Genomic DNA, 21,649 nt, shown 5'->3' with positions numbered 1-21,649 from the left:
CAACTTAGGTTAATAATTGTGGCACTTTATAATCTCTAAAAACCCTCTAAGGAACACCCTTAAAATTATTATAACATTAGTAAAGCAATATTTAATTTCTTTTTGTAAAAATTAGACTACTTTTAAGTCGCCTAAGGTCGATAAAGGTCGATTTGTAATTTTTTATAAATAAAAATAAATTAATGAGAACAAAATACAGTTAAAAAACAACTGATTCCAAAGAAATGCTTGTATTTACAGTGTAAGTATTTATCAATTCTATATAAAAATAAAATATTGTTATCTAAATACCATATAATTATTTGTCGTATATATACTAAAAAACGTTCATCAGCTTGAAATGAAGAGCAAATTTGAAACCATTCAGTATTTAGCGCCCATATGGGTCTCTTCCGAAAAAACTGTTGACAGGGTTTTCCACTAAAAATAGTATCTAAATTTTTTTCCCTGACTGACTGAACAAAATTTCACCGAGTAAGCGAAAAGAGTCGGATATTTACAAGGGAAATGATCCAATCGAAATCAATAATGACATGAGTTTTAGCACTGTGCTCTTTTTCATATTCAACCAAGGTAATCCATAAGGTGGAAACGTAAGGGCGTAAGAGTAGACACGCCACCAAAACTAGTGACGGTTGACGCAATAATAGTCAAGTTAGTGAAGTGGTAAAAATACATCTAAAAACAAGCCAAAATGAAGGGAGTAATAACGCGTTTGCGTTACAGAAATGTAGAGACGGAATGAATAAATAACGTAATGGTCAAAAGCGACTGGTGTAACTTCTCGTGCGTGCTGGGAATCTAAAAATAAAAGTTTTAAAATTTTGGAGGTTAGTTGCTAAACGAAATGTGCTGAGTCGAAGAAATATTTTCTTTAGAGCGGCTAATGAGAATGTTGAAAATCTGATCTGGTGGAAAAGTTTAAAAAACACCGAGCAGTACAATTTTTTTATAAGAACTAGTAAACTTCTTTGAGGCATCACAACCCCGGGGGGGGGGGTACTAGGGTTGGCGAATGAGGGGTATGTGCGGACGGGACCTCCGAAAACCGACCCTTAGAGAGACTGATTTTTGCTGAAAAGGTGACTGTATCTAAGGGTGAGACTTTTTGAATTTTTTTTTTCGATTTATGAAAAAAAGTCATACCATTAGAGAGACTTTATTACAATTTATTTTTAAATTTTTGAAAAAAGTCATACCCTTAGAGAGACTTTATTACAATTTTTTCTCTAGAAATCAAAAAATTTCCTAAAAAACCTGAATTTTCCAACCCTTAGAGAGACTAATTTAAAACTTTCTGATTTTTCCGACCCTTAGAGAGACTTTGAAAGGTGAAAAAACCGACCCTTACCGTCCGCACATACCCATCATCCATTTTTGCCTAAGTACCCCCCCCCCGGGATCACAACATGTTGTTTCATGTTTTCTTACTTCCAGGTCAAAGTTAGGGTATTTTAGGCTTTATACATTATTTTTACTACAGAAAGAAACAAGTGCATTTATTCGACTAATTGAAGAAGCTTAATTCTGAAAATCGTTCAACTCTTTACAACCAAAGACTTGCGTGGATTCGTATCAGTCACATAAAAGTATGAACCGTACATTATACTGAATTTCCCTTTCAGTCCACCAAGAAGAGTTAGGTACAGGCTAACCAAGTCCTCTTTTCTAAGTTTTTTTGAATGGAGTCCCTTTTTCAAAATATTTTGATATGTAGAAAAATTTAGGCTGCAGGCCCGATTTTGCTTCAACCAGAAACCAAATACATATTCAAAGAGACTTACGTGGAAATGTTTGGAACCGAGACGTAATTGGAAACGATGATGAAACAAACAATGGAAACAATCAATCAATCTGAAAAATGAATAATCGAATGAAAAACAATTGAAACGCATGAACAATATCGTAAGAGACGTACTAAAAAAACAAAAAAGACGACAATTTCTTTCTTCACCAAAAAAATAAATTCATAACAACCTGAGAAAACATTTCACAAACAACCATATATTTGCAAATTTCAACCGTCTCTAAAATATGTCTGCTCCAATGCAATGAAAAATCTCAATCAAAATATCGAAATCAATTCATCCGTTTCATTCATTCAACTCCGAAAAGGTAAAATTTATCAAACTGAAAATTTAAAGACTTTCTAAATAACTATTCACTTCTATTTAAAAATTAACAAAAAGTTTCAACACTTCACGAATAGAACAAAATATTTTAAACTCCGAAAATATTTGCACCCTAAAAAATCATGAAAAAGTTGATATTTTTCTTACCAAGACGAACGAAACGATCGAAAGATTTTTTTGGTAACACCATCACATTTACGATGTTCATCAGGGCGTCGACCATCACCACCTTTCAATTCAGGATTCGCTCCTTTGGCCAACAACCATCTGATGACGTCATGCCTGTTGTTCCATGCTGCAACATGCAATGGTGTGTTGTTCCCTTTGCTTCTTCTGTTGATCAACATTTCGATTGTTTGTTGACCAAACATTTCCAAATAACGAACTGTTCCATTCAAACCAACACGATGAAGAACGTTGTGACCATAAACATCCACGAGTGAAAAGTCCTGAGGATATTCCATCAAGTGAACGAAAACGTCGAAACGATCTTCAAGGACAGCCCACATGAGAAGTGTCAAACCACCACTACCACGCAACGAGTTGACGATGTTCGGATTTTGGCAGAAAATCTCTTCGAATTTGTTTTCGTCCAAAATTTTCCAAACATCTGATGAGGAAAAAATAAAGAAATTCAAACTTTTCACGGAGTAAAAAAAAATTCATATGTTTAGAAACTCCCTTGATGGTCTCTAGAGGCCACCCACGTGGGAGTTTCTAAACATCGACCAGAAATGGCGACCACGACCAGCGACCACGACCATGCGACCACGATCAGCAAGCAGATAAATTTGGATTATCGAGTTTATCTGCTCTCTCCACCGTAGAGAATGTTTAAATCAAGTCCTCAGAATACTAAAAAGTGACCTTTGAAGTAACCAGTCATTTTTTTGACAAAGTGCCCCTATTTGAAAAAATTTTGACAGGGACATTAAGTATGATGTTTGTAAGCTTTGCTAAACCAAATATTTCAATTATGCTGAATGAGATGCCTTTAGTATGAATAGATACAACTTGTCAGTAGGAAAAAATTGGGAAGGCCAGTTTTAGAGATATGAATCTAATCAATTATTCTCTGTATTCTATTGTCTTTATGCTGACAAAATGATTAATTTCGACAGTATAATAACAATCTGATGAAGGAATACAAAGCTTCTCAAACCATTTTCAAAAAGTTTTGTGCCACTAAGTATTGTGATGCTGATAATACAAAAGGATAGAATTTGACACCATAATCAAGCTCCAAGAGCGTCGAAATAGTTGTTTTACGTATTTGGCACGTGGCTTTAATTAGATGAGACAGGGGTGAGTTTACTCTTCAATATTAAATATATTCAAATGATTAGAGACACTCTACGTTGGAGAAAGAGAAAAAACTCGATAACCCAAATTTATCTGGTCGCTGGTCGTGGTCGCCGGTCGTGGTCGTCATTTCTGATCGATGTTTAGAAACTCCCCACCCACGTCGTAAATCACAGAGATGGAGCATATGGACATTCAACACAATGATCGTCTCTCTTGTTTAAAATAAAAATGTTCAATAAAAATATTTAGCCGGATTGTAATCAAGAAAAAATCAAAATAGGAAAGAGACCAAAATTTTAAGGAATAACTAGACTAGAGTCTACTTCTAGCTGAACTTTGCTTTGTGATAATTTTTTATGACGGTGAGTCCAGTGAAGTAGGAGCATTTGACGAGGTCGTCATTTTGGAAAAAAAATAATTTAAAACCAAAATAACAAAAAAGCTACTCAAAGTTGAAAAATATAATTAAGAATGAGAAACAAACATCAATAACAGATTTTGAATCCCTTATTTTCAAATAAAAACATTGCTTCGTTCTTTTTTTACCTGGCAAAAACAACGAAAATCTGGCGGACTGTTAAGCATATTACCATATACTACCGGGCCACTTAATTGCGCCATCCAGTCTATAAAAAAGCTTTAAGTGGACCCCGGGCTAAGGAATAACCAAAATTTTAAGGAATAACCAAAGTTTGTGTGTCCTAAATCACTAAACCCTTTGATCCCTTCAACTACAAGCAAGTTGTATTGAGAAACTTTCTATACTCAAAACTCAAACCCGCGGAATTAATATTTTGTAACTGTAAAGGCTTGGGGACAAGATAAGTTTTTTTTCACGTTAGTGCAATGCAACATGCTCCATCCCACCAATCTGAAACGCTTTCTTGTGTCTCCACCCCATTTTTCTTTCTACCAATGAAAGGAGAATCTCACTTTTGTCCCAGGGATAAAATCAGCGTGTCTTTTGGGTATTTCCCTCACTTTTAGTCCTCTTGAACTTAATGAGCTTTCAAAGTATTCTTGATAGGGGTCTAAGTTCCAAAGAAGACAAATCCAAAATTAATTTATTGGACTAATAACACTAAAACTTTTTTTTTGAAATTACATAAGTGCTCAAGGGTACGTACGATTCAAGACTAAAAAGGTTTATGTAAGGGATTGATCAGAAAGTATCTTCTAGGGGGGAGTGGAGGATATTCGTTAAAAATCAAAAAAAAAATTCACACAAATTCTGACCGTTTTTGACCATTTTTCGTCAACGAGTGATCCAAGAACCTCCAAATTTGGCTCTGTTTTACTTTATTCTGTCCTCTAGCGAATTGTTTTGAAGTTTTACCACTAGGCACCTTTCCACCTAGCACGCCTTTCCTAAATCGGGTGGCGCCGAAGGCCCCCAAAAGAAAGAGGATACTCTAAGAGGCCCCCCAGTGGACCCAAAATTCACGCCGACACGCCAATTCTTTTTTCGATTTCAAGCCATCACGCCTGAAAAATTTGATTTTCACGATCAGGCCAATTTTTTTCGATTTCACGCCATTACGCCTAGAAAATTTAGTTTTCACACTCATATTCTCTGGATAAATTCAGTTTTAGACCACGTTTAGACCCATTGGTATGGATAAAACACCGTTATATAAACTTAATTTTTGCCCACAAATAGGTGTGTGTTTGGTCGTCAATCAGTTTTAAGTCGTAAGTCTAAATTATATCATCTTTCCTATCGAAAACACCCGAACAATCTGGAAGGAATTTGATCATTTGTTTTTCTATTTTTAGTGATACACAGGGGTCAAATTCTACTTTTTTCGGGTGTTTCCGATAGGAAAAATGACTTCATCTTGACTTATGCATATTAAAAATAGTTTGACAACTGCTGGGTTACATCCCGGGGGGGGCACTCGATTTTGAAAAGACGGTATGTGCCGCCAGGTGCCGCGCAAAATCTGCTTTTCAAAATCGTACCCTTACAGTGCAGTTCAATATGGCTGAAAAGGTACCCTTTCAGTGCATTTGCTCTTGATTTACCCAACCTTTATAGCGCGCTATATTTCTCAGCTGTAAATCTGCCTGAAGAGAAGGAGCTTGGGAAATTTTCTGTTTCAAAGAAAAACTGAGAAAATTATTCTTGTAAGCTGTAATTATCAGACAATAGAAACTTTTTCAAACAAACGAGAAGTAAAAACCTTTCTTTTTAACAATTATTTTGAATTTGTTTTAAAATTCGACCCTTGCAATGCAATCTCACAGAAACACACTCTTACAGTGCATTTTGGGATGCAGAAAAACCCAACCCTTAAGCGCGGCACATGACGTAGGCCGGATCATATGAGTGACCTCCCCCCCCGGGGTTACAATCAAAGGGCCCCGATTCGAGGCCTGAGGTATATTTGAGTAAATTAGCAAAGCCCAACATGGTTGGGCAACGGAGAAAATTTTTGAATTTTGAATTTTCAAAGTGCTATTTTAGGACCCATTTCAATTCAATTTAGAAAATAATTCACGTAAAAATAATGGAAATCTTTTAAACATACAAGTACTATTTTTTGTAAAAGTATGAGGGGCCACGCCCCCTGGTCCTCCCCGTTGATGGGACCTATGGGCATAATTGTGAATTAGCGTGAATAGTTTTCAAAAGGGGAGCGAGGAGGTGCAACCATAGTTTGGGAGAAATTTTCAATTTAGTATGGCTAAAATCGCCCTCATTTACTCTCTTTTTTCCAAAATATGATTTAAACATCACAGGATACCTGAGAGAATGAGAGCCCCGAAGACTCCTCTAACGTTAGACACCCCTGTATCAGTGGCCCGGTCAGATTTGCCCCTGTCGATAACCCGGTGTAAAAATCGAGTGAAGAACAATGGAAATCTCAACCCGGGCAAAAAACGAGAACTTTATCAAAAACCCCGACGAAATCTGATTTTTCTAAAATCCTAAATAGCACAAACCCAGGGAAAAATCCTGACTTTTGACTTTGCCCGGTATTAAAAAATTACCGATTTTCTTGACCCAGCGACTGAAATCTCTACCCGGTGGATATTTCTCAGTTCAAAGTCATCCCGGTGAACTTTTAAGACCCAATGGGTTACTGAGACAGGGGTGTCGTAAGCGAAAAGTATCTATATCCCTCCGGACGTCCACCCGGGGGAGTACTGTGAAAAGTATTTAACTATTGACATTCGCTTTGCTCTAAACTTGCTATCTGAGTGAAAATGTTATATTTTGTTTCATATGAACTTACCATCAAAACTGAGCGTGGCTCTATCATTAAAGGTCACACTTTCCATACGTTTGCCGTCCCATTTGTTGCTATTTGGAAAAAAGACATAATAATTTGAATAACATTTTGTCGATAGCAAGGACAATCATGCCTTCTCTTGATCATTTGAAATGAAGCACCTAAATTTTCAAGATGTTTAAAGAATGTTTGTCTTTTAATCTATTTCATCTCTTTTGTATTTTGACAGAGAATTCCAAAAAGTCATAAAAAAGCTCAAAATATTTAGTTTCCCAAGATTTCTTAACTTATTAAAAACGTGCACAGAAAATCTATGCTAATTTTCTCTAGGAGACCAAACCCGTTGATAAAGCCATCGTCACCACAAAAACCAGCAAGATCGGATGCATAAAATGGGTGTTCGTTGCAAAGTTTCAGGGTTAGAACTCTCCTGTTTTAGCAGCAATATTACGGTAAATTCTCTTGCCTTCACTTTCTTCGAAAATAAACTTACGTCATGAGTTGAAATTGATTTACGTTCGTAATGAGTTTTCTATAAAAAGGAAATAGTGGTTTTTAAACGTGAATGCTGAACACTTAACAGGGGTTCAGAAATTTTCGTTCAAAGTAAATGATATTAATAAAACAGTACCTAAATGCTTTTACTAACCGGATGCTCTCCTGTAGTTGCTCATTATCTTTGCTAAGTTTTTTAATTCCATCAAATCGCTTGCGATCTTCATCAGTAAGCGTTAAAGTTTCGAGATGCTCGGTTTCACCACCATTTCCTTGCAGTTCAACAGATGTCGTAGCTTCGTTAAATTTCGTTACTTTTACTATCGTCTTGTGGATTAGTTTTTGCTTGTCAAATTTTTGAAATGCGTTTTGTATTGTTGTTTGCGGCGATTGTTTATTCGTTTTAGGGAGTACCAGTATATCCAAGTCAGTAATGGTGCGAGTTATCATCTCCACTAAAAGGTTTGGCCCAATAATATCTTCTTCATCAACTATAATTATTGAATGCGAAACTTCTAAACCACGAAGGGTTCGATAGTCTGAGATTAAAACATTATCGGTATTTTCCAAGTTTTTGACAAGATCAACTTTCAACTTTTGAAGAGGAACGTCGATGTCTAAATATGGTGCGAATACAACTGGCTTCCTGGTCTTGCTTTTCATTAAGGCAGCTTCAGTCATTCTGACCTCTTGAATGTTGTTGCATATCAAAGCAACGCCTTCTTCGTTGCGTGACTCTAAACATTGGCGTAAGATAATGGAAAGCGTAGTAATTGCATCGACTGAATTAAAAGTGAAATTTTTATCGAAGTAAAAAAGTCTTGGTAAAATTTCACTTGGAAAATCATGACCACAATCTGCATCGACGAATTTCACTGATGTATTGAGTGTTTTCACTACTTCGTATGACGCATCGTCGCCCGTTGACTTTAAGATTTTCTCTGGATCATGGAGGTAGGTTAAGGTTGACGATTTCTGTTCGTCTAAAATGAAATGTTGAGAATTTTTAAACCTGTATGACAACAAGAACAAGAAAAAGAACAGAAGATTTATCTTTAATTAATTAAAGAAGGGTCAACTTGCTCCTATAAAAAAAACATACCTTCACTATCATTGCCAAACGCTGAGCCAGAACGTTCCTCTTCAACAGACTCTTTGGTTGAGGTTAGCCTTGCTCCTGAAACTACAAAGTAATAAATCAGTAAAAACAGCATTGCTTTTGTGAGGCTGTGAATTTTACAATTTTTCTTTATTAAGTTATAGCATGGATTTATTAGAGCCGAGACTCTGGATAAACATCAAATGAAACAATGGAAAGTGAAGTATCGTCTTTCGATATACAGGATTTGTCCGCAAAGGACAACTGTCAAGGCTGCTCGAAGGGTTAAGATTTAGGCAAGGACTCTGATTTTGAAAAAAGATTAATACTCTTATTTATAAAATGTTCTGTTACTTTTTCTATTCGTACTCCTGCTGGCCAAAAGTTTGAAAATAAATGCTAGAATACCAAGCGAATACATTTATGAAATCTGGTGTGAGAAAAACATTATCAGGCGAGTAAGATCAAACAAGATGCTTATAATGACACAAAATCTTCAATTGGGAATATCTTTCCAAAGGGCTGAAATTAACATATATTAGACGTGAGTCTTTTGGTGGCACGTTAACTTTTTTACTTATATTTTCACAGCATGTTCATGGTTGTTAAAATGCAGGTTTCTGGCCCCTAAATGTAGGTTTTTTTAAATCCACATTATGGATTACAGTGAAATAAACAGAAAAACATGTTTACATATTTTCGTTATCCGATGAATGTACCGGCTGACTAGTATGAAATTTATCGTTTTACGTTGAAGAATTTGGGAGTTTTTTAAACGTAAAGTGAAGATGGAAAATTTCGAAAATGCAGGAATAGCAATTTTTAGCGGCTGACGTCATTTATTTTTGAACAAAAATTTTACTCAGGAAACAATTCTTGTTGGATGTGGTGTATACTGTCAAAGTTTTGTGATTAAAACTTTATTTCTTAAAAAGATATCAGACTTTGAAAGAATTTTTCACCTATTTTCTACACAAAAATGCAAAATTTAGCTGTCTTTGTACGATTCAACAATACCTTTTCAGAAATTATATATGACTTTTCTTTGGAAAAGTATCAGGTTCTATCAGTAGAAAGACATTTTAAGGGTTTTCTTTAAATTTTCACATTCAGATTTTTGAGACCTTGAAATGCTGATTCAGGGGGCCCGAAAATGCTGGTTGGCTTCAAGAAACTATTTTTTTCATAGGCTGCATTCAAAAATAATTTTGTTTGGATTTTCTAGTAGCTATTGGATAGAACTCTCCTACACCCAATCTTAAGAGGTTTTATGTGATATTTAGGGAAGGTGGAGTCAGTTAAACACGATTTTTGGTAATCTGGATGATTTAAAAGAATCAACTTTCTTCACAATTTCTATGACGTTAAAGTTATTGAGAATTGTTTTTTGTAAAAGTTATTCATAAAAGCTGTCTCATGATAATTAATATGACAGAGAGAAACCTTGATAAACATTGTAAATTTAGTTAAACACACACAAGAACTTTCACATGAGATTTGGAAACGGCCATTAATGAGAAAATTGATATGAAAAGAATAGAACTTAGCTGAGATCCTTATACAATGCCCTAAGGGCTTTCTTTTTGTTCATTCTTGCCGTAATTTTTCTAAGTCGCTGTTCTAGCTGCTAAAATCCCTAATTAACTACATGGTTGCAGTTTGAAGTTTGATTTGCGAACGTCTTTATATGAGCACCCCCTATGATAATAAGCCTATGATGTTCTCACCTGGACCATCTTCTCCAACTGATTCTACGTAGTCTAACTTCTCTTCATTTGTAGGGTTTTCTAAAATTGTATGGAGAAAAGGATGTTAAATGATATTAAGGGCTCTGGATATACCCAATTTTTCGATTTTACACCAACTTGAATGGCAATCTCTGTATTTGAAAAAGATTAATGTATAACTTTTTATATGTCCTGTTAAACCTGCCTTTTTAGAATTTAAAAATCGAAAAATTGAAATGAAAAAATTAAATGAAGAAGAAAACAAAGAGATTTTAGAAGAAGAGTATTTCACCTTTCAGAAATTAAGAAATTATTTGTCATTTGTCAAAAAGTTTGAAGCAATAAAATGATTTCCCCAAGGAGATTAGGCTTTTTTTGTGAAAAGTATATGAATAATACGTCGTTATGACGTTTTATTAAGGTCCATGTCACACTTATTCCTTAATTTCTCACGATGTAATTACTTAAATTCATTTTTTCAAAAGCAGTTTGTTCTTAAACATGTCAAAGAAGCGAAAACATAAGGTTTTATCTTCAAATTCTGAAATTGATTTTTCACCAAAATTGGGTATATCCCTTAAGCAAATTTCATACAACTCACATACATGTAGAAAAAAAAACAAATTTGCTCCACAACTTCACTTATAGCCTCTTGTTCTTTCAAAACCCGATGGTACTGGGATCCAGGTACCAGATTCCAAAAAAAGCATCCTAAGGTGGCACATACTCACACCATCTGCTTGCCGAGGGCCGAGGCACACCCCCGGTTTTCAGCATCGTCAATAAGCATGTAAGCATTTTAATACCATAATTTGCAAGGAAATCAATTTTTATATTATCACCTTTGTCATTGTCTTCTTCTTCTTTCTTCTTCTTCATCTCCAATGGAATCGAATACGACGTGCTTTCAATCTCTTTCTCAAGGATCTCCTTTAAATCATGAAGAGTTCTTGACATCCTCATAGTCTTCGTTAACTTTAGCAATGTCATGCCGGTGCTTTCAATGTCTATTTCTGACGATTTCTCTGTTCTACCTTCTTGAACGATCTCTCTTTTCTTTTCAACGCTCTGTAAGCTGAAAACCACTGTATTGTCCTTAAAATCTACATTCAGATATTTGAAAAACTCTTTGGAGTATCCAGAAGTGAACATTTCACAAGGTACTTCGTCAACGAAAAAATGGACCTTTTTCTCAGGGTGTTTATTCTTAATATGTAACAGCACATCTCCAATATTTCTTTTTGGGGTCGATGAAAGGTTGAAAACGTCAGACACTGGAAACTCAGCATCAGCAATGGCATCAGTAAGCGACATCGCCTTCAAGTTAAGGTAATGGTCATCGGGAACCTTTTCTTCCTTGGATATTGATTTCAATATTTCGGTTAATTTTTTGTCCAGTGCACTGAACGGATCATAAGAAAGAAATAAAATGAAGTTTTTAGGGTCTTTCTCTTTCAATATAGATCGGATCATTTCGATTAAAAGCACTGTTTTTCCACTGCCAAAACAAGCTTTAATTAACTTATGCTTTGCAGGGTTTGTTATACACTCAATTTGTTCTCCGTTTAAAAGAATAGTCTTAACTTGGTCTGTATCATTCTCACAGACGCGTGGAAGAAATTGAGTTGTTTGCGCCATCACAGTCATTAACGTGCCACACAACGTGTGAAATAAATCAAAATTTGATTGAAAGTCTTTCGAACGGATTGTATTGAAATCAGATCTTATAGTTTTGAAAAGATTATTGATCCATTGTTCGAAGTCATTTTCCTGGAAATCTTGTTTGGTGATAAACAATGTTTCACTTTTTTCTGGAATGTTCAAGTGCATCAAATGTCCTAAATCCTTCATTTCTTTATCAGGGAAAACAAGTGTTCCTGTAATACCCAGATATTCTGTGCAAAACAATTCAAAACTTGCGAAATAGATTGTTTTCAAAATGTTATTGAGTGCTTTAAGATTTTCTGCCAGCTTCGATATATCATCAATTACAACAAAAACGCAAACACAGCTTTTTTTAGCATGCACCATCACAACGCAATTTTTGTAAAAACTCTCTGGTAAGTTACGAATAATACTTTCAAAGCTTATTTTATCAAGTCCTAAAAGTTTAAGATGCGTTTTTGGATTGTACTCTGAAAGTATCGAGTATTGATCCCCATGTTTCGTAAGAGAAGTGTTCAGCTTGTCAACAAAAATTGATGTGCTCGTTGGTTTCAAATAATAAGTTGGTGGGAATGTTCTCACTGATTTATGGTCCGTATAATATTTCTTTGCCCTTTCATAAAAATCTCTGACAAACTTTGCGGTTGAAGGTCCTGTTGTAATTGGTTGACATTCATGAGTAGTTTCTACACCATTTGATATCTTAAATTGGTGAATATTGTTCACTGTGCCATCGTTGTGAGCAAAGACAAGTGTTTTGTGTTCTTTTCCTTTGCGTCTAATGTGAGAGCACACATCATCTGAAAAGCAAAGAAAAAATTATAAAATGAAGTCTAGAGTATTCTTTTCCGGTTTTTAGTGCTTAATTATTTAATTTCTACTGTCCAATATCAGCACTTTTACCGTCCTCGATTTTGTAGGCCAAAACTGCCGATTTTTCCAAATCGCTTCAGTCACTTTACCGTCTTCAAAATTGCACATACATAAACTCGGTATTACATAACTTCCGCGGAGGCTATTTATTCTAAAATTAACGTCACGCAACGAATTTGATAGCCTATCTCTATCCCAACACGCAATTTTTCGAATAAATTTGTTCGGAACAGTGTCGAGGAAAAAGCCGTGGTCGTCTGGTACAGGCAACGAATTTGATGGCGATTGAGCATTTTCTTTTTGACGCTACGTCACAATATTTTAAGATAAGAAATTTACTTTCGAAAAAAAAACTACTATTAAGAAACCCGATTAATGAGGTTATAAGTTGGAATTATGTTTGAAAACGAGTAATATCTTAAAGCTGAACAAATAATAAACCATTTATTTGGACCCAGTCTCATCCATTGATCTACGAGAAAAAACATTTTCTCTCACGCCCAATATTTTTTCATATCAAAATTAAAAGATACTAATTGCTTCCTCTCAGACGAAGTAAGCAGCATTAGATGTTGCGCAGTACAATGTTATCCTTTATAGCTCATTTCAAATGTACCTAACTCGCACAGGAAAGTTTTCAGTCTCTTTTGGGAATTGGATGAGTGATTTTCGATAAGAAATGCAATAAAAATGCTTCGAAAAATCATTTAATGAGAGAAGGAGAGTGAACAATAATATCATTACTGCGAACATAGCATAACATAGCTAGTACACGAGAAATCGGCAAAAATCTGTTACTTGTATATCCAGTGTATAATAAATCCTTGATACATCTATACATTCAGACGGATGAACGCAAGGGAATTTCACCTGTCCCAACTACACGTTTTTTGTTTTTTTTAAGAAACACACTTTTAAGAAACATGAGGCTCAGAATGCCTAAAAACTAAGAAACATCTAAGAAAAATGCTGAGGCTGAGAATCAGAAAATAACATTTTTAACTCTGTTTTTTTTAGAACCTTCCAATCTTTGCATGAAAAATAGGCTAGAAATAGTTTAGAAACATGTAAGAAACATTTAAGGCTCAAAAGGCCGATTTCTTAAGAAACATTGATGCTGCTTGGTAAAACTAGTTTCTTAAAAAAAAAAACGTGTATACCGAAAAGTTTCGAAGATTATCAAATAATTATGCATGGAAAGCGACCAAAAAACATTAAAAACATCATATCTATCTGAGCACGAAAAAACAATTAAAAAATACTAAATAGGCAACTTTCCTCCAAGAAACTTCACATCAAACACTGTTGATAACCTTGAAAAGAATATCGAAGATCAAATCAACTCCCTCGGTGCTAGCCTGGGTATCCAGACTCAAAATTTCAGAAAAAAACACTCTTACCTCAACATACAAAGTTTCTAAAATTTTAGAGTCTGGTGCAACTAAAAAAGTTAGGTACAGTTTGTTTGATACAGCCTGTGAGTGAACCCTTGTCGACAGACTATCAAAACTTTGTAAACCCAGGCTTGTTTATCTTTTTTTGCAAGGTCAGCTTTTTCCTAGCGAGCACCTCACTAAAAACCGGGATTTTTCATCTCGTTTCTTAGTGAGTTCCACTTTGACGATTTTCGAAAAATAGAAGCCTTTCAAGTGCTTTGACGCAGATTCGATTATTTTGCTACTGCAGGAGCTTCGATAGTTAAAAGTGACGTCAGAAAATCGAATGTTTAGAGCCCGAAAACCCGGGCTCAAAACATTCAAAAAAATCGCAAAGTGGAATAGACGTTAATTGGGTAAAAAACGCGGGTGACGTCTAGTATAGGCTAGCTTTTTCCATAAATTATGCGCGCGCATCGAAAAATATCACAATAACCCCGCGAAAATTCTGCTCAGTGACTGGGCGCGTACTGACCAATTAGAGACACTCGCATATGCAGGGATAGATATCCCTGTAGACGAGTTACTTGGACCAGACCGTAAACCAGAGACAAAATTAAAAAAACTAGACGGTGAAATAGTTTACGGTCTGGATATCCAGGCTACCTCGGTGCAAGTAATAAAGCCTCAATCCATCAAGAGATCCCAGTCCTCTTTAACAAAAGTAACAGATCAGGCGACTGAAGTTAAAACATATGCCAGTGCAACAAAAACATCTACTCCGGTCTTAGCTAGGGCCTTAAAAACATTGTTCAAGAAGAAAAATCTGCATATATAGACGAGAAGCGTGATAACAAGAAATTATAAGAGACACTGAGAAAGGGCTCATAAAACGATGGAGAGCGACCATATTGTATTTCTTTTGTTTCAAAAAAGAATTGATGTTCGCTATGTCCTCAAAAGACAACATGGCGGCTCGAATGTATCTGATTTTTAAAAAAGGTTTATTAATCTCATTTAAAAAAACGTTCTCTAGCGTTTTCTTTTCGTGCCTTTGCAGGAAAAAAACTTTGAAAGTAAGGCTAGAATACCAAGCCGGATACATTTGTCAAATCTAATGTGAGAAAAACATCATTAGACAAGAAAAGTTAAACAAAATGCTTATAGTAACACGAAATTTTCAATTAGGAATGTCTTTCCAAAACTGTTCCCACAAGAGCTAAAAGTAACAAACATTTTAGATTTGAGTGTTTTGGTGTCAATGTGGTATGAAAGTATTTTGGCGGCACGTGTTGGCAAGGTGTTTTTTTTGTGGTTGAAGTTTGAAAATTTCCGGTGTCAACATTCAATTTCTTATACACAACACGTCTTTTGCATCTTTCTCACAACTTGAAACGTCATAACGACACATGATTGGCAATTAAACAGAAGAATCTGACTTTCACAGGGAAACTTTAAGTCTCTTTTGGGAATTGGATGAGTGATTTTTGATAAAAAATTGAATTAAAATGCTTCGAAAAATTATTTAATCAGGAAAGGAGAGTGAACAATAACATCATTACTGCGGACATAGCTAAGGATGCTTTTTCACTACGCTAGATAGATAAGTGGTTCACATCAACGGTCCTTTTCATAAATTTCTAAGGGTTGTAAAAAATATACAATGAAGATTCGTGCTTAACATCAGATTTTGATCGCTTTATATTAACATTCCAGATTTAACGTAGAAAATTGGTCATTAAACCTTTTGTTCTCCAAGAGAGGGCTAGAGCTCTCTTGGCTTAATGACCAACTAAGCGAAAAAGACAGCATAAATAAATTTGTTGCCATAAAAGTAGCAGAATGTGCAGTGAGATTCTTTTGTAAAAAATTGGTCACATGGGAAAAGTCTTTTCTTTCCCGATAGAGTTGAAAAGCAAACTTTCATATGTATTGATTTGATACAAAAGACGAGGAATCTTGTCACAGAAAATGTTCATTAGAAGGCTGTGATTTTAAATCCCTTGATATGCGAGTTGATGATTTTTAATAAAATTTTCTTCAAATTCAAAGGGTTGTAAACGCTTTGACAACTGTTTTGGGAGTCAGTAATGCTTTCCTATCAATTTTCTTTGTTTCAGCTAATCGATTTTCGCCAGACAGTCTCAGTGAAAAACCACCCTAGAACATGAGAAATCAGCGAAAATCAGGTACTTGTATATCCAGTATAATATATCCTTGGTGATAATGATAACCAATAATCGATCATTAAAGGAGTTAGTCAAAGGCAAATCGCAGCGAAGCTCAAACATTTCAGTGAAATGATAAAGGAATGTTATGATATGTTTTCCGAGTTTCTATGTTCAGCAATAAATGCTTCTTTCGAGTATCTTTCCAAAAGGATTAATTGGTCGCTAAGTTTACTTTAGATCTCATAGCAACCTCTTTATCAGATAGAAAACAAAGAACGGAGATTGACGACCATTGTAGTGCCTGGCAAGATGGTGAAGTATAGGTGTTCCCCAATAATCCGTTTTTGGGCCACTGCATATTTAACATGAGAGTTTTGTTTTACTTTATGAGTCGAGACCTAAAATACCAGTAAAGAAATGTTCATCATTATGCAGAACGAAAGCTTTTTTAACATAAACTCAGATAAGAACCTAAATTCAACTTTTGACAACTACTTCTGTAAAGTTGAGTCACATTATTAAAACAATTCATAAATTAAAAGCTAGCCAGAAAGTTATTGCATTTGCGAGGGAAGCATCTTGCATGAATTAAAAGAAAAAGAAAAATCTTATGAGTGCCTTCTTTCACAGCTAGGCTGAGCCATGAAGTCATTGTACCCCTCCCAAATGGAAATATCCGATTAGATTATCGGTAGATCATCTAAAAGACATGCTCCCTACCTGCCTATCCGCCTATCATCCTTATAAACATTAATGTAACATGCCAAGTACTTTGTCGTGGACTTTCAAAGATAGTATTAATCCATGTAAAAAACTTGAGACGACAACGACCCACTTTTTCTTGATGAATACGATATATTACCGGGCGGGGGGGATGGCACTCGATTTCTCACCAAGCTTGCGATTATTAAAGGTGCGTACCTGCTAGTTCAATCTTTTCATGAATACTCTCGATATTTTTGTCTTTGTTTTTCATGATTGTGAAAGTGAATTCGTATTCCATTGGCGCTTCCATTCTTAACCGAAGTTGTAACCAAATTAAACCATTTGAAACTTTATGAACACAGCTTTCAATTTCTTGGGGCACCCTTCTTTTACCGATTCTACAGCATTGAATGTTGAAGATGATGTAGACATCGCTTGCATTGACCACAAAAACTACATCTTGAGGTGTGATTTTCTCAACCCTGTACAATAAAATGTATATTTTCAAAGATAACCTACAATCATGGTCGTAATATTTTAGAAAAAAAGGAAATTCCCACGAACTTTCAAAACCACAAACGATTTCGAAGAGTAGAGTTTAACTCTGAGCTTTAACGCTAAACCTAAGATTTAAAACCTTAGGATCTGAGGATCCAAAACTTCAAAAATGATCGAATAAGGCTCAGAATATAGACTGGAAGTCGGATAACGCACATTGATTCTGCTGCTGCATTTATCGTTCACGATTAAAAACTTTTAATTATCAAGAGGGTCTGTAAAACATTGGTGAATGACAATTTAAAAAAATGAAAAACATTGTTTTCATTAGTAAAGTTATAAGAAGCTTCTTCTCTAAGATTATAAATAGTACTGTTTCATTTGAAATACCCCGCTAAACCGCGGGGTGCCTCACTTTCTAACTGATATTTTCAGATAGCAAGTCGGTATGTCTGATTATGGAAAAAATTTCAAGTCAATTGAAACAATATTTGTCAAAATATTTACATTCGAAATTTTTAAAGAGAAATCATGAAAGCTTCTCAAATTCATAACACACGCTGATAAAAATAGATTTCATTTACAAGGAAGATTATTTTGATGAAAAGCTCCGCTATAACATATCTCTGCCCGAACTCCAAATTTCGAAAAACGAGGAAATAAGCTAAATTCTCAATAGATTTTGACCATGATTGTCGTCTGTGAGGAAGATTCCCCTTTGGTCCAGTTGAGATTAAGTCGCTACAAATTGGAAAAACTTGTTCCTAACTCTGATCTCTTTTTTTAACACCGAGGCTTTTTTTCAAGCAGAGAAGGCAATTGGTTGACGCGTTGAAACAGTTTAAAATACGTGGCAAGGAGGCTTGAGGAAAATCTAGTATTCGATCTTTATTAAAATCGGTGAAATTCTCATTGTAGAATCTGTATTAATTTGCAGATTAATGGATTATGTGAAGTTAAAATAACTAGGATGACAGACATCTTATAGTTATTGGGTTTATTTTCACCTAAGAACTATTATAGACACTTGATAAACCCCTTATAAAACACAGAGAGAAGAGGAAGAATGTTCATTGTCTTTCAATCGATAATTAAGCTTTTTCACAAAGGACATATGCCACCATGGCTCGTAGGGCTCTAATTTTGAAAATTGTTTTATATCTTAGTTGAAAAGAGTCCTCTTCTTTTTATTTCCTGACAAAAAAATTACAAAAATTGACTTTCTAGAGTGTTCTTAACAACATGATGATAACCCTACCTGAATGTCTTGTTTGTCCTGAGGGTGTGGTTCGGTACTAAATTAAAAGAATGATTTTTTTTAGTTTTATTAATATTATTTTTTGGTTTCTTTCCATATGAAATATTTTTGAGCTTCAGATCATCTAGGCAACAAAATTCAAAAAATTTGTTGGTCTAATATATAATTTTTAAAGTCCCGGTGATAATAGCGCAAGCAGATCTTTTTAGGGATGTCTTCTAAGCGCATGATTTAGAGCTAGTAATCTGAAATAAAGAGACAGGGGTGTAGTAAAAAATTGATTGATGTGTTCCACCCTGTTGCTTAGCTATATCCTAGGAAGGTTTTTAAATCTTAAATCTTTTTTCGTTGTAATAAACATGATTATTATGAAGGTAGAAACTCTTATTTAGGTTTCAAAAAAAATCTACGCGCGGAATAAGTTTCCTACAAATGAGAACACATCGTTTGAATAGTTACAGCTAAAGTTTATTTTGAATAAAAATTGAACGTAAGAACACATTTTGTTGAAAAATAACTATGGGGCGAGGAACGAACCTGTCAATTTTTCTTTTTGTTTCTGAGAGATGACATCTATTTTCTCTTCCATTTTCCGTTGGTCATCTATGATCTTGCACTGGACATCTTTCATTTCGTCTTGCTCATGCTCGATGTCTTTCCTCAGATCCTCCATTTGCTCTCTCCTTTCCAAACGCATTTCTAACTTAAAATCTTCTAAACGCTTCTCAGCAACTTCATTCAAAGTGTTTAGTGCACTTCGTAAAATATCCTTTTTCATAGAAAACAACCTCTTTTTCAGTTCTTTGTCTTGCTGTTTGAAATTGGAATCAAATTTTTTCTTAATGTCTCCTTTCAATTCATCGAAATCGAAGAGCCCGTCGACAAAGTCTGTTCCATCTTGGAAATCAAACACAACTTTATCGTTTGTTAACAGCTCGTCAAAATCTTTCAGCATGGTTTGATCGTATTGCAATCCAATTAAACAGTCTTTTATATTTTTCCATATCTTTTTAAAGTACGGCTCGTCAAAATCGTCCAACGAGCCGTGTAAAATCAAATTCCTCAGGTTTCGAATTAACACAACAAATGCTGCAAGAGATTGATCATTTGCGTTTGGTACTTTCTTCCAACCACCCAAAGGTACAGGGATATTCACAAAAGTAATGATGAGTAAAACAATAAGCGTGATATCAAATGAATTTGAGTTACACAAATTGCTGTTCGGTGGTAAAATCAGGTCAAACTGATCCTGTTTCAAAGTTTTTGAGCTCTTCAGCTTATTAAGAATTTTTCTGTTCTTTTGCTGGTTAAAAAAGTTGTACAGTTGGCCTGGATCTTTTGGTAATCCAGCATAATTACCACCGATATCATTGTGGAAAACACGCAGTAACGCTTTTTTGCCGTGTACATTCAGGGCCAAAACGCATTTGGTCCAATATTTGTTTGTGTTAACCAATGAAGAAAATTCGCTGCCCATTTCCAAGCTTATAATATCTTTAACTGAAATGCAAAAATAATATTTAATCTTTTATTATTATCATACTATATCCGAGAGTATTTAGGCTAAACAAAATCCACAAATTCAATTCGTACGAATTAGACCAAAAATTACGATTTCTAACTCAAACTGGGCATTACACCCTCCTACATAGCCCATGTCTAGTAAATTCGTCATTGGTACTTAAACGGTTAACTTCAAAAATCATCAAACAACAACAAAAAAGAGCCCTTTTTTATATCAACCAGGGCAAATTTCTAAGCTGTATTTTTTGAATGAATGAACATTTATTGCCCCGCAGGGGCTTTTGTTGCTTCACGTAGCGGAGTTGCTCGCCAGAAAAATATTCAATAATGTCAAAAGGTCAGGTCGTCGGGTCGAACCGTCGGCTCGTAATGTCAAAAGGTCAGGTCGTAATATCAAAGGGTCGGGTCGTAATATCAAAAGGTCGGGTCGTGATGCCGAACGGCCGGGTCGTAGCGTCGAACCAGACTGCCGGGTTAAACTGCGGGGATACAATGCCGGGTGACAACATGAGAAAAATTTCAATTTTCAACCACTTTGTTCGCTAAAAGCACTATAATTTCAGCACTTTTTAAAAAGGCTAGACTATGCTGACATATGAAATTGTAAGAGGAGGATCTCTTAAAAAACTTCTTTCTTAGTCCACTGAACCAATTTTTACACAATGTTAATATCTATAGGAACCGAAATGGTGAGGCTATTACGATGATGAATGAATGCAATAATTAACAATAATACTTGGGATAATGTTGGCCGAAGGCCGAAAAAAATTCAAATCTTCAAATGTGAAACCATGAAATTTGACCTTCTGATCTATCTTTTGAGTTGCCCAAAAATATTTTGCACCTCCCTTTTCCATTAAAAATATTTTGGAACCCCCCCTCCCTAAGCCCTATAGAAAAACATTCGGATCCCCCCTGAAATCCTCCACCCCACCCTAGTAGATACTTTCTGACCACTCCCTATAGTTCGGGCGAGAAAGTCGCTTTTTGAATATTTCAATTCGGAAAGGGTTTATAGACTTCCAGGCTATATTCTGAGCCCTATTGGACCATTCTTGGACTTTTGGATCCTCAGATACTAAGGTCGTAAGTCTTCAGTCTAGAGTTAAAACTCTACCCTTCCAACTTAATTTTTAGCGCTTCCAAATCGTTTGTGGTTGTAAGATTTCGTGGGAATTTCCCTTTTTTCTCAAATATTATGATTCTAATTTATTTTTTATTTATTAAAAGAATTACAGTCCAGGCACACGAGGGCCTCTAAACCGATCTTGTACAATATATCTAACCAAAGAAATTCTTGAAAAAGAAAATGTGTGTTAAAAGTTTTTCATTTGTGTTGATTTTGTTTTGAGAATTAAATTGTTTTCTCTGCGTAGCTAGCCAGGGATTCTATAAGGCCGGAACGCCGGATTCTTCCAGTCGTTTATACAAACTAAATCCCGTAACAATAATCGTATTATCATATAAGGCCTATACTACTGTATTACACACATTATAAACGACTCCAGTCTAGGTAAACTGTGGATGCAATTTCAGAAAATTTAGATTTTGCCTCCTCTGAAAAGTAAGCGGGCACAAAAATTTT

The 21,649-nt window shown here is 35.2% G+C and overlaps 1 protein-coding gene across 1 annotated transcript; it reads right to left on the bottom strand.

Annotated features, from left to right (window-relative positions):
- LOC136810478 (repetitive organellar protein-like) lies at nucleotides 1-20,036 on the bottom strand. The gene is made up of 12 exons (XM_067067043.1): nucleotides 19,078-20,036; nucleotides 18,541-18,577; nucleotides 17,001-17,266; nucleotides 10,837-12,459; nucleotides 9,995-10,054; nucleotides 8,271-8,351; nucleotides 7,323-8,151; nucleotides 7,167-7,205; nucleotides 6,677-6,744; nucleotides 2,280-2,742; nucleotides 1,785-1,854; nucleotides 1-801 (listed from the first exon to the last, which is right to left on the bottom strand). Coding segments are annotated over exons 1-11 (4,407 nt in total). The 5' UTR covers nucleotides 20,018-20,036; the 3' UTR covers nucleotides 1-801; nucleotides 1,785-1,853.
- Nucleotides 20,037-21,649: the final 1,613 nt, after the last annotated feature.

Source organism: Clytia hemisphaerica, unplaced genomic scaffold (assembly GCF_902728285.1).
Source record: "Clytia hemisphaerica strain Z4C2 unplaced genomic scaffold, Clytia hemisphaerica genome assembly, whole genome shotgun sequence".
Taxonomy (NCBI): Eukaryota; Metazoa; Cnidaria; class Hydrozoa; order Leptothecata; family Clytiidae; genus Clytia; species Clytia hemisphaerica.
The sequence above is the reverse complement of the archived record's forward strand: the minus strand, read 5'-3'. Positions and strand labels throughout refer to the sequence as shown.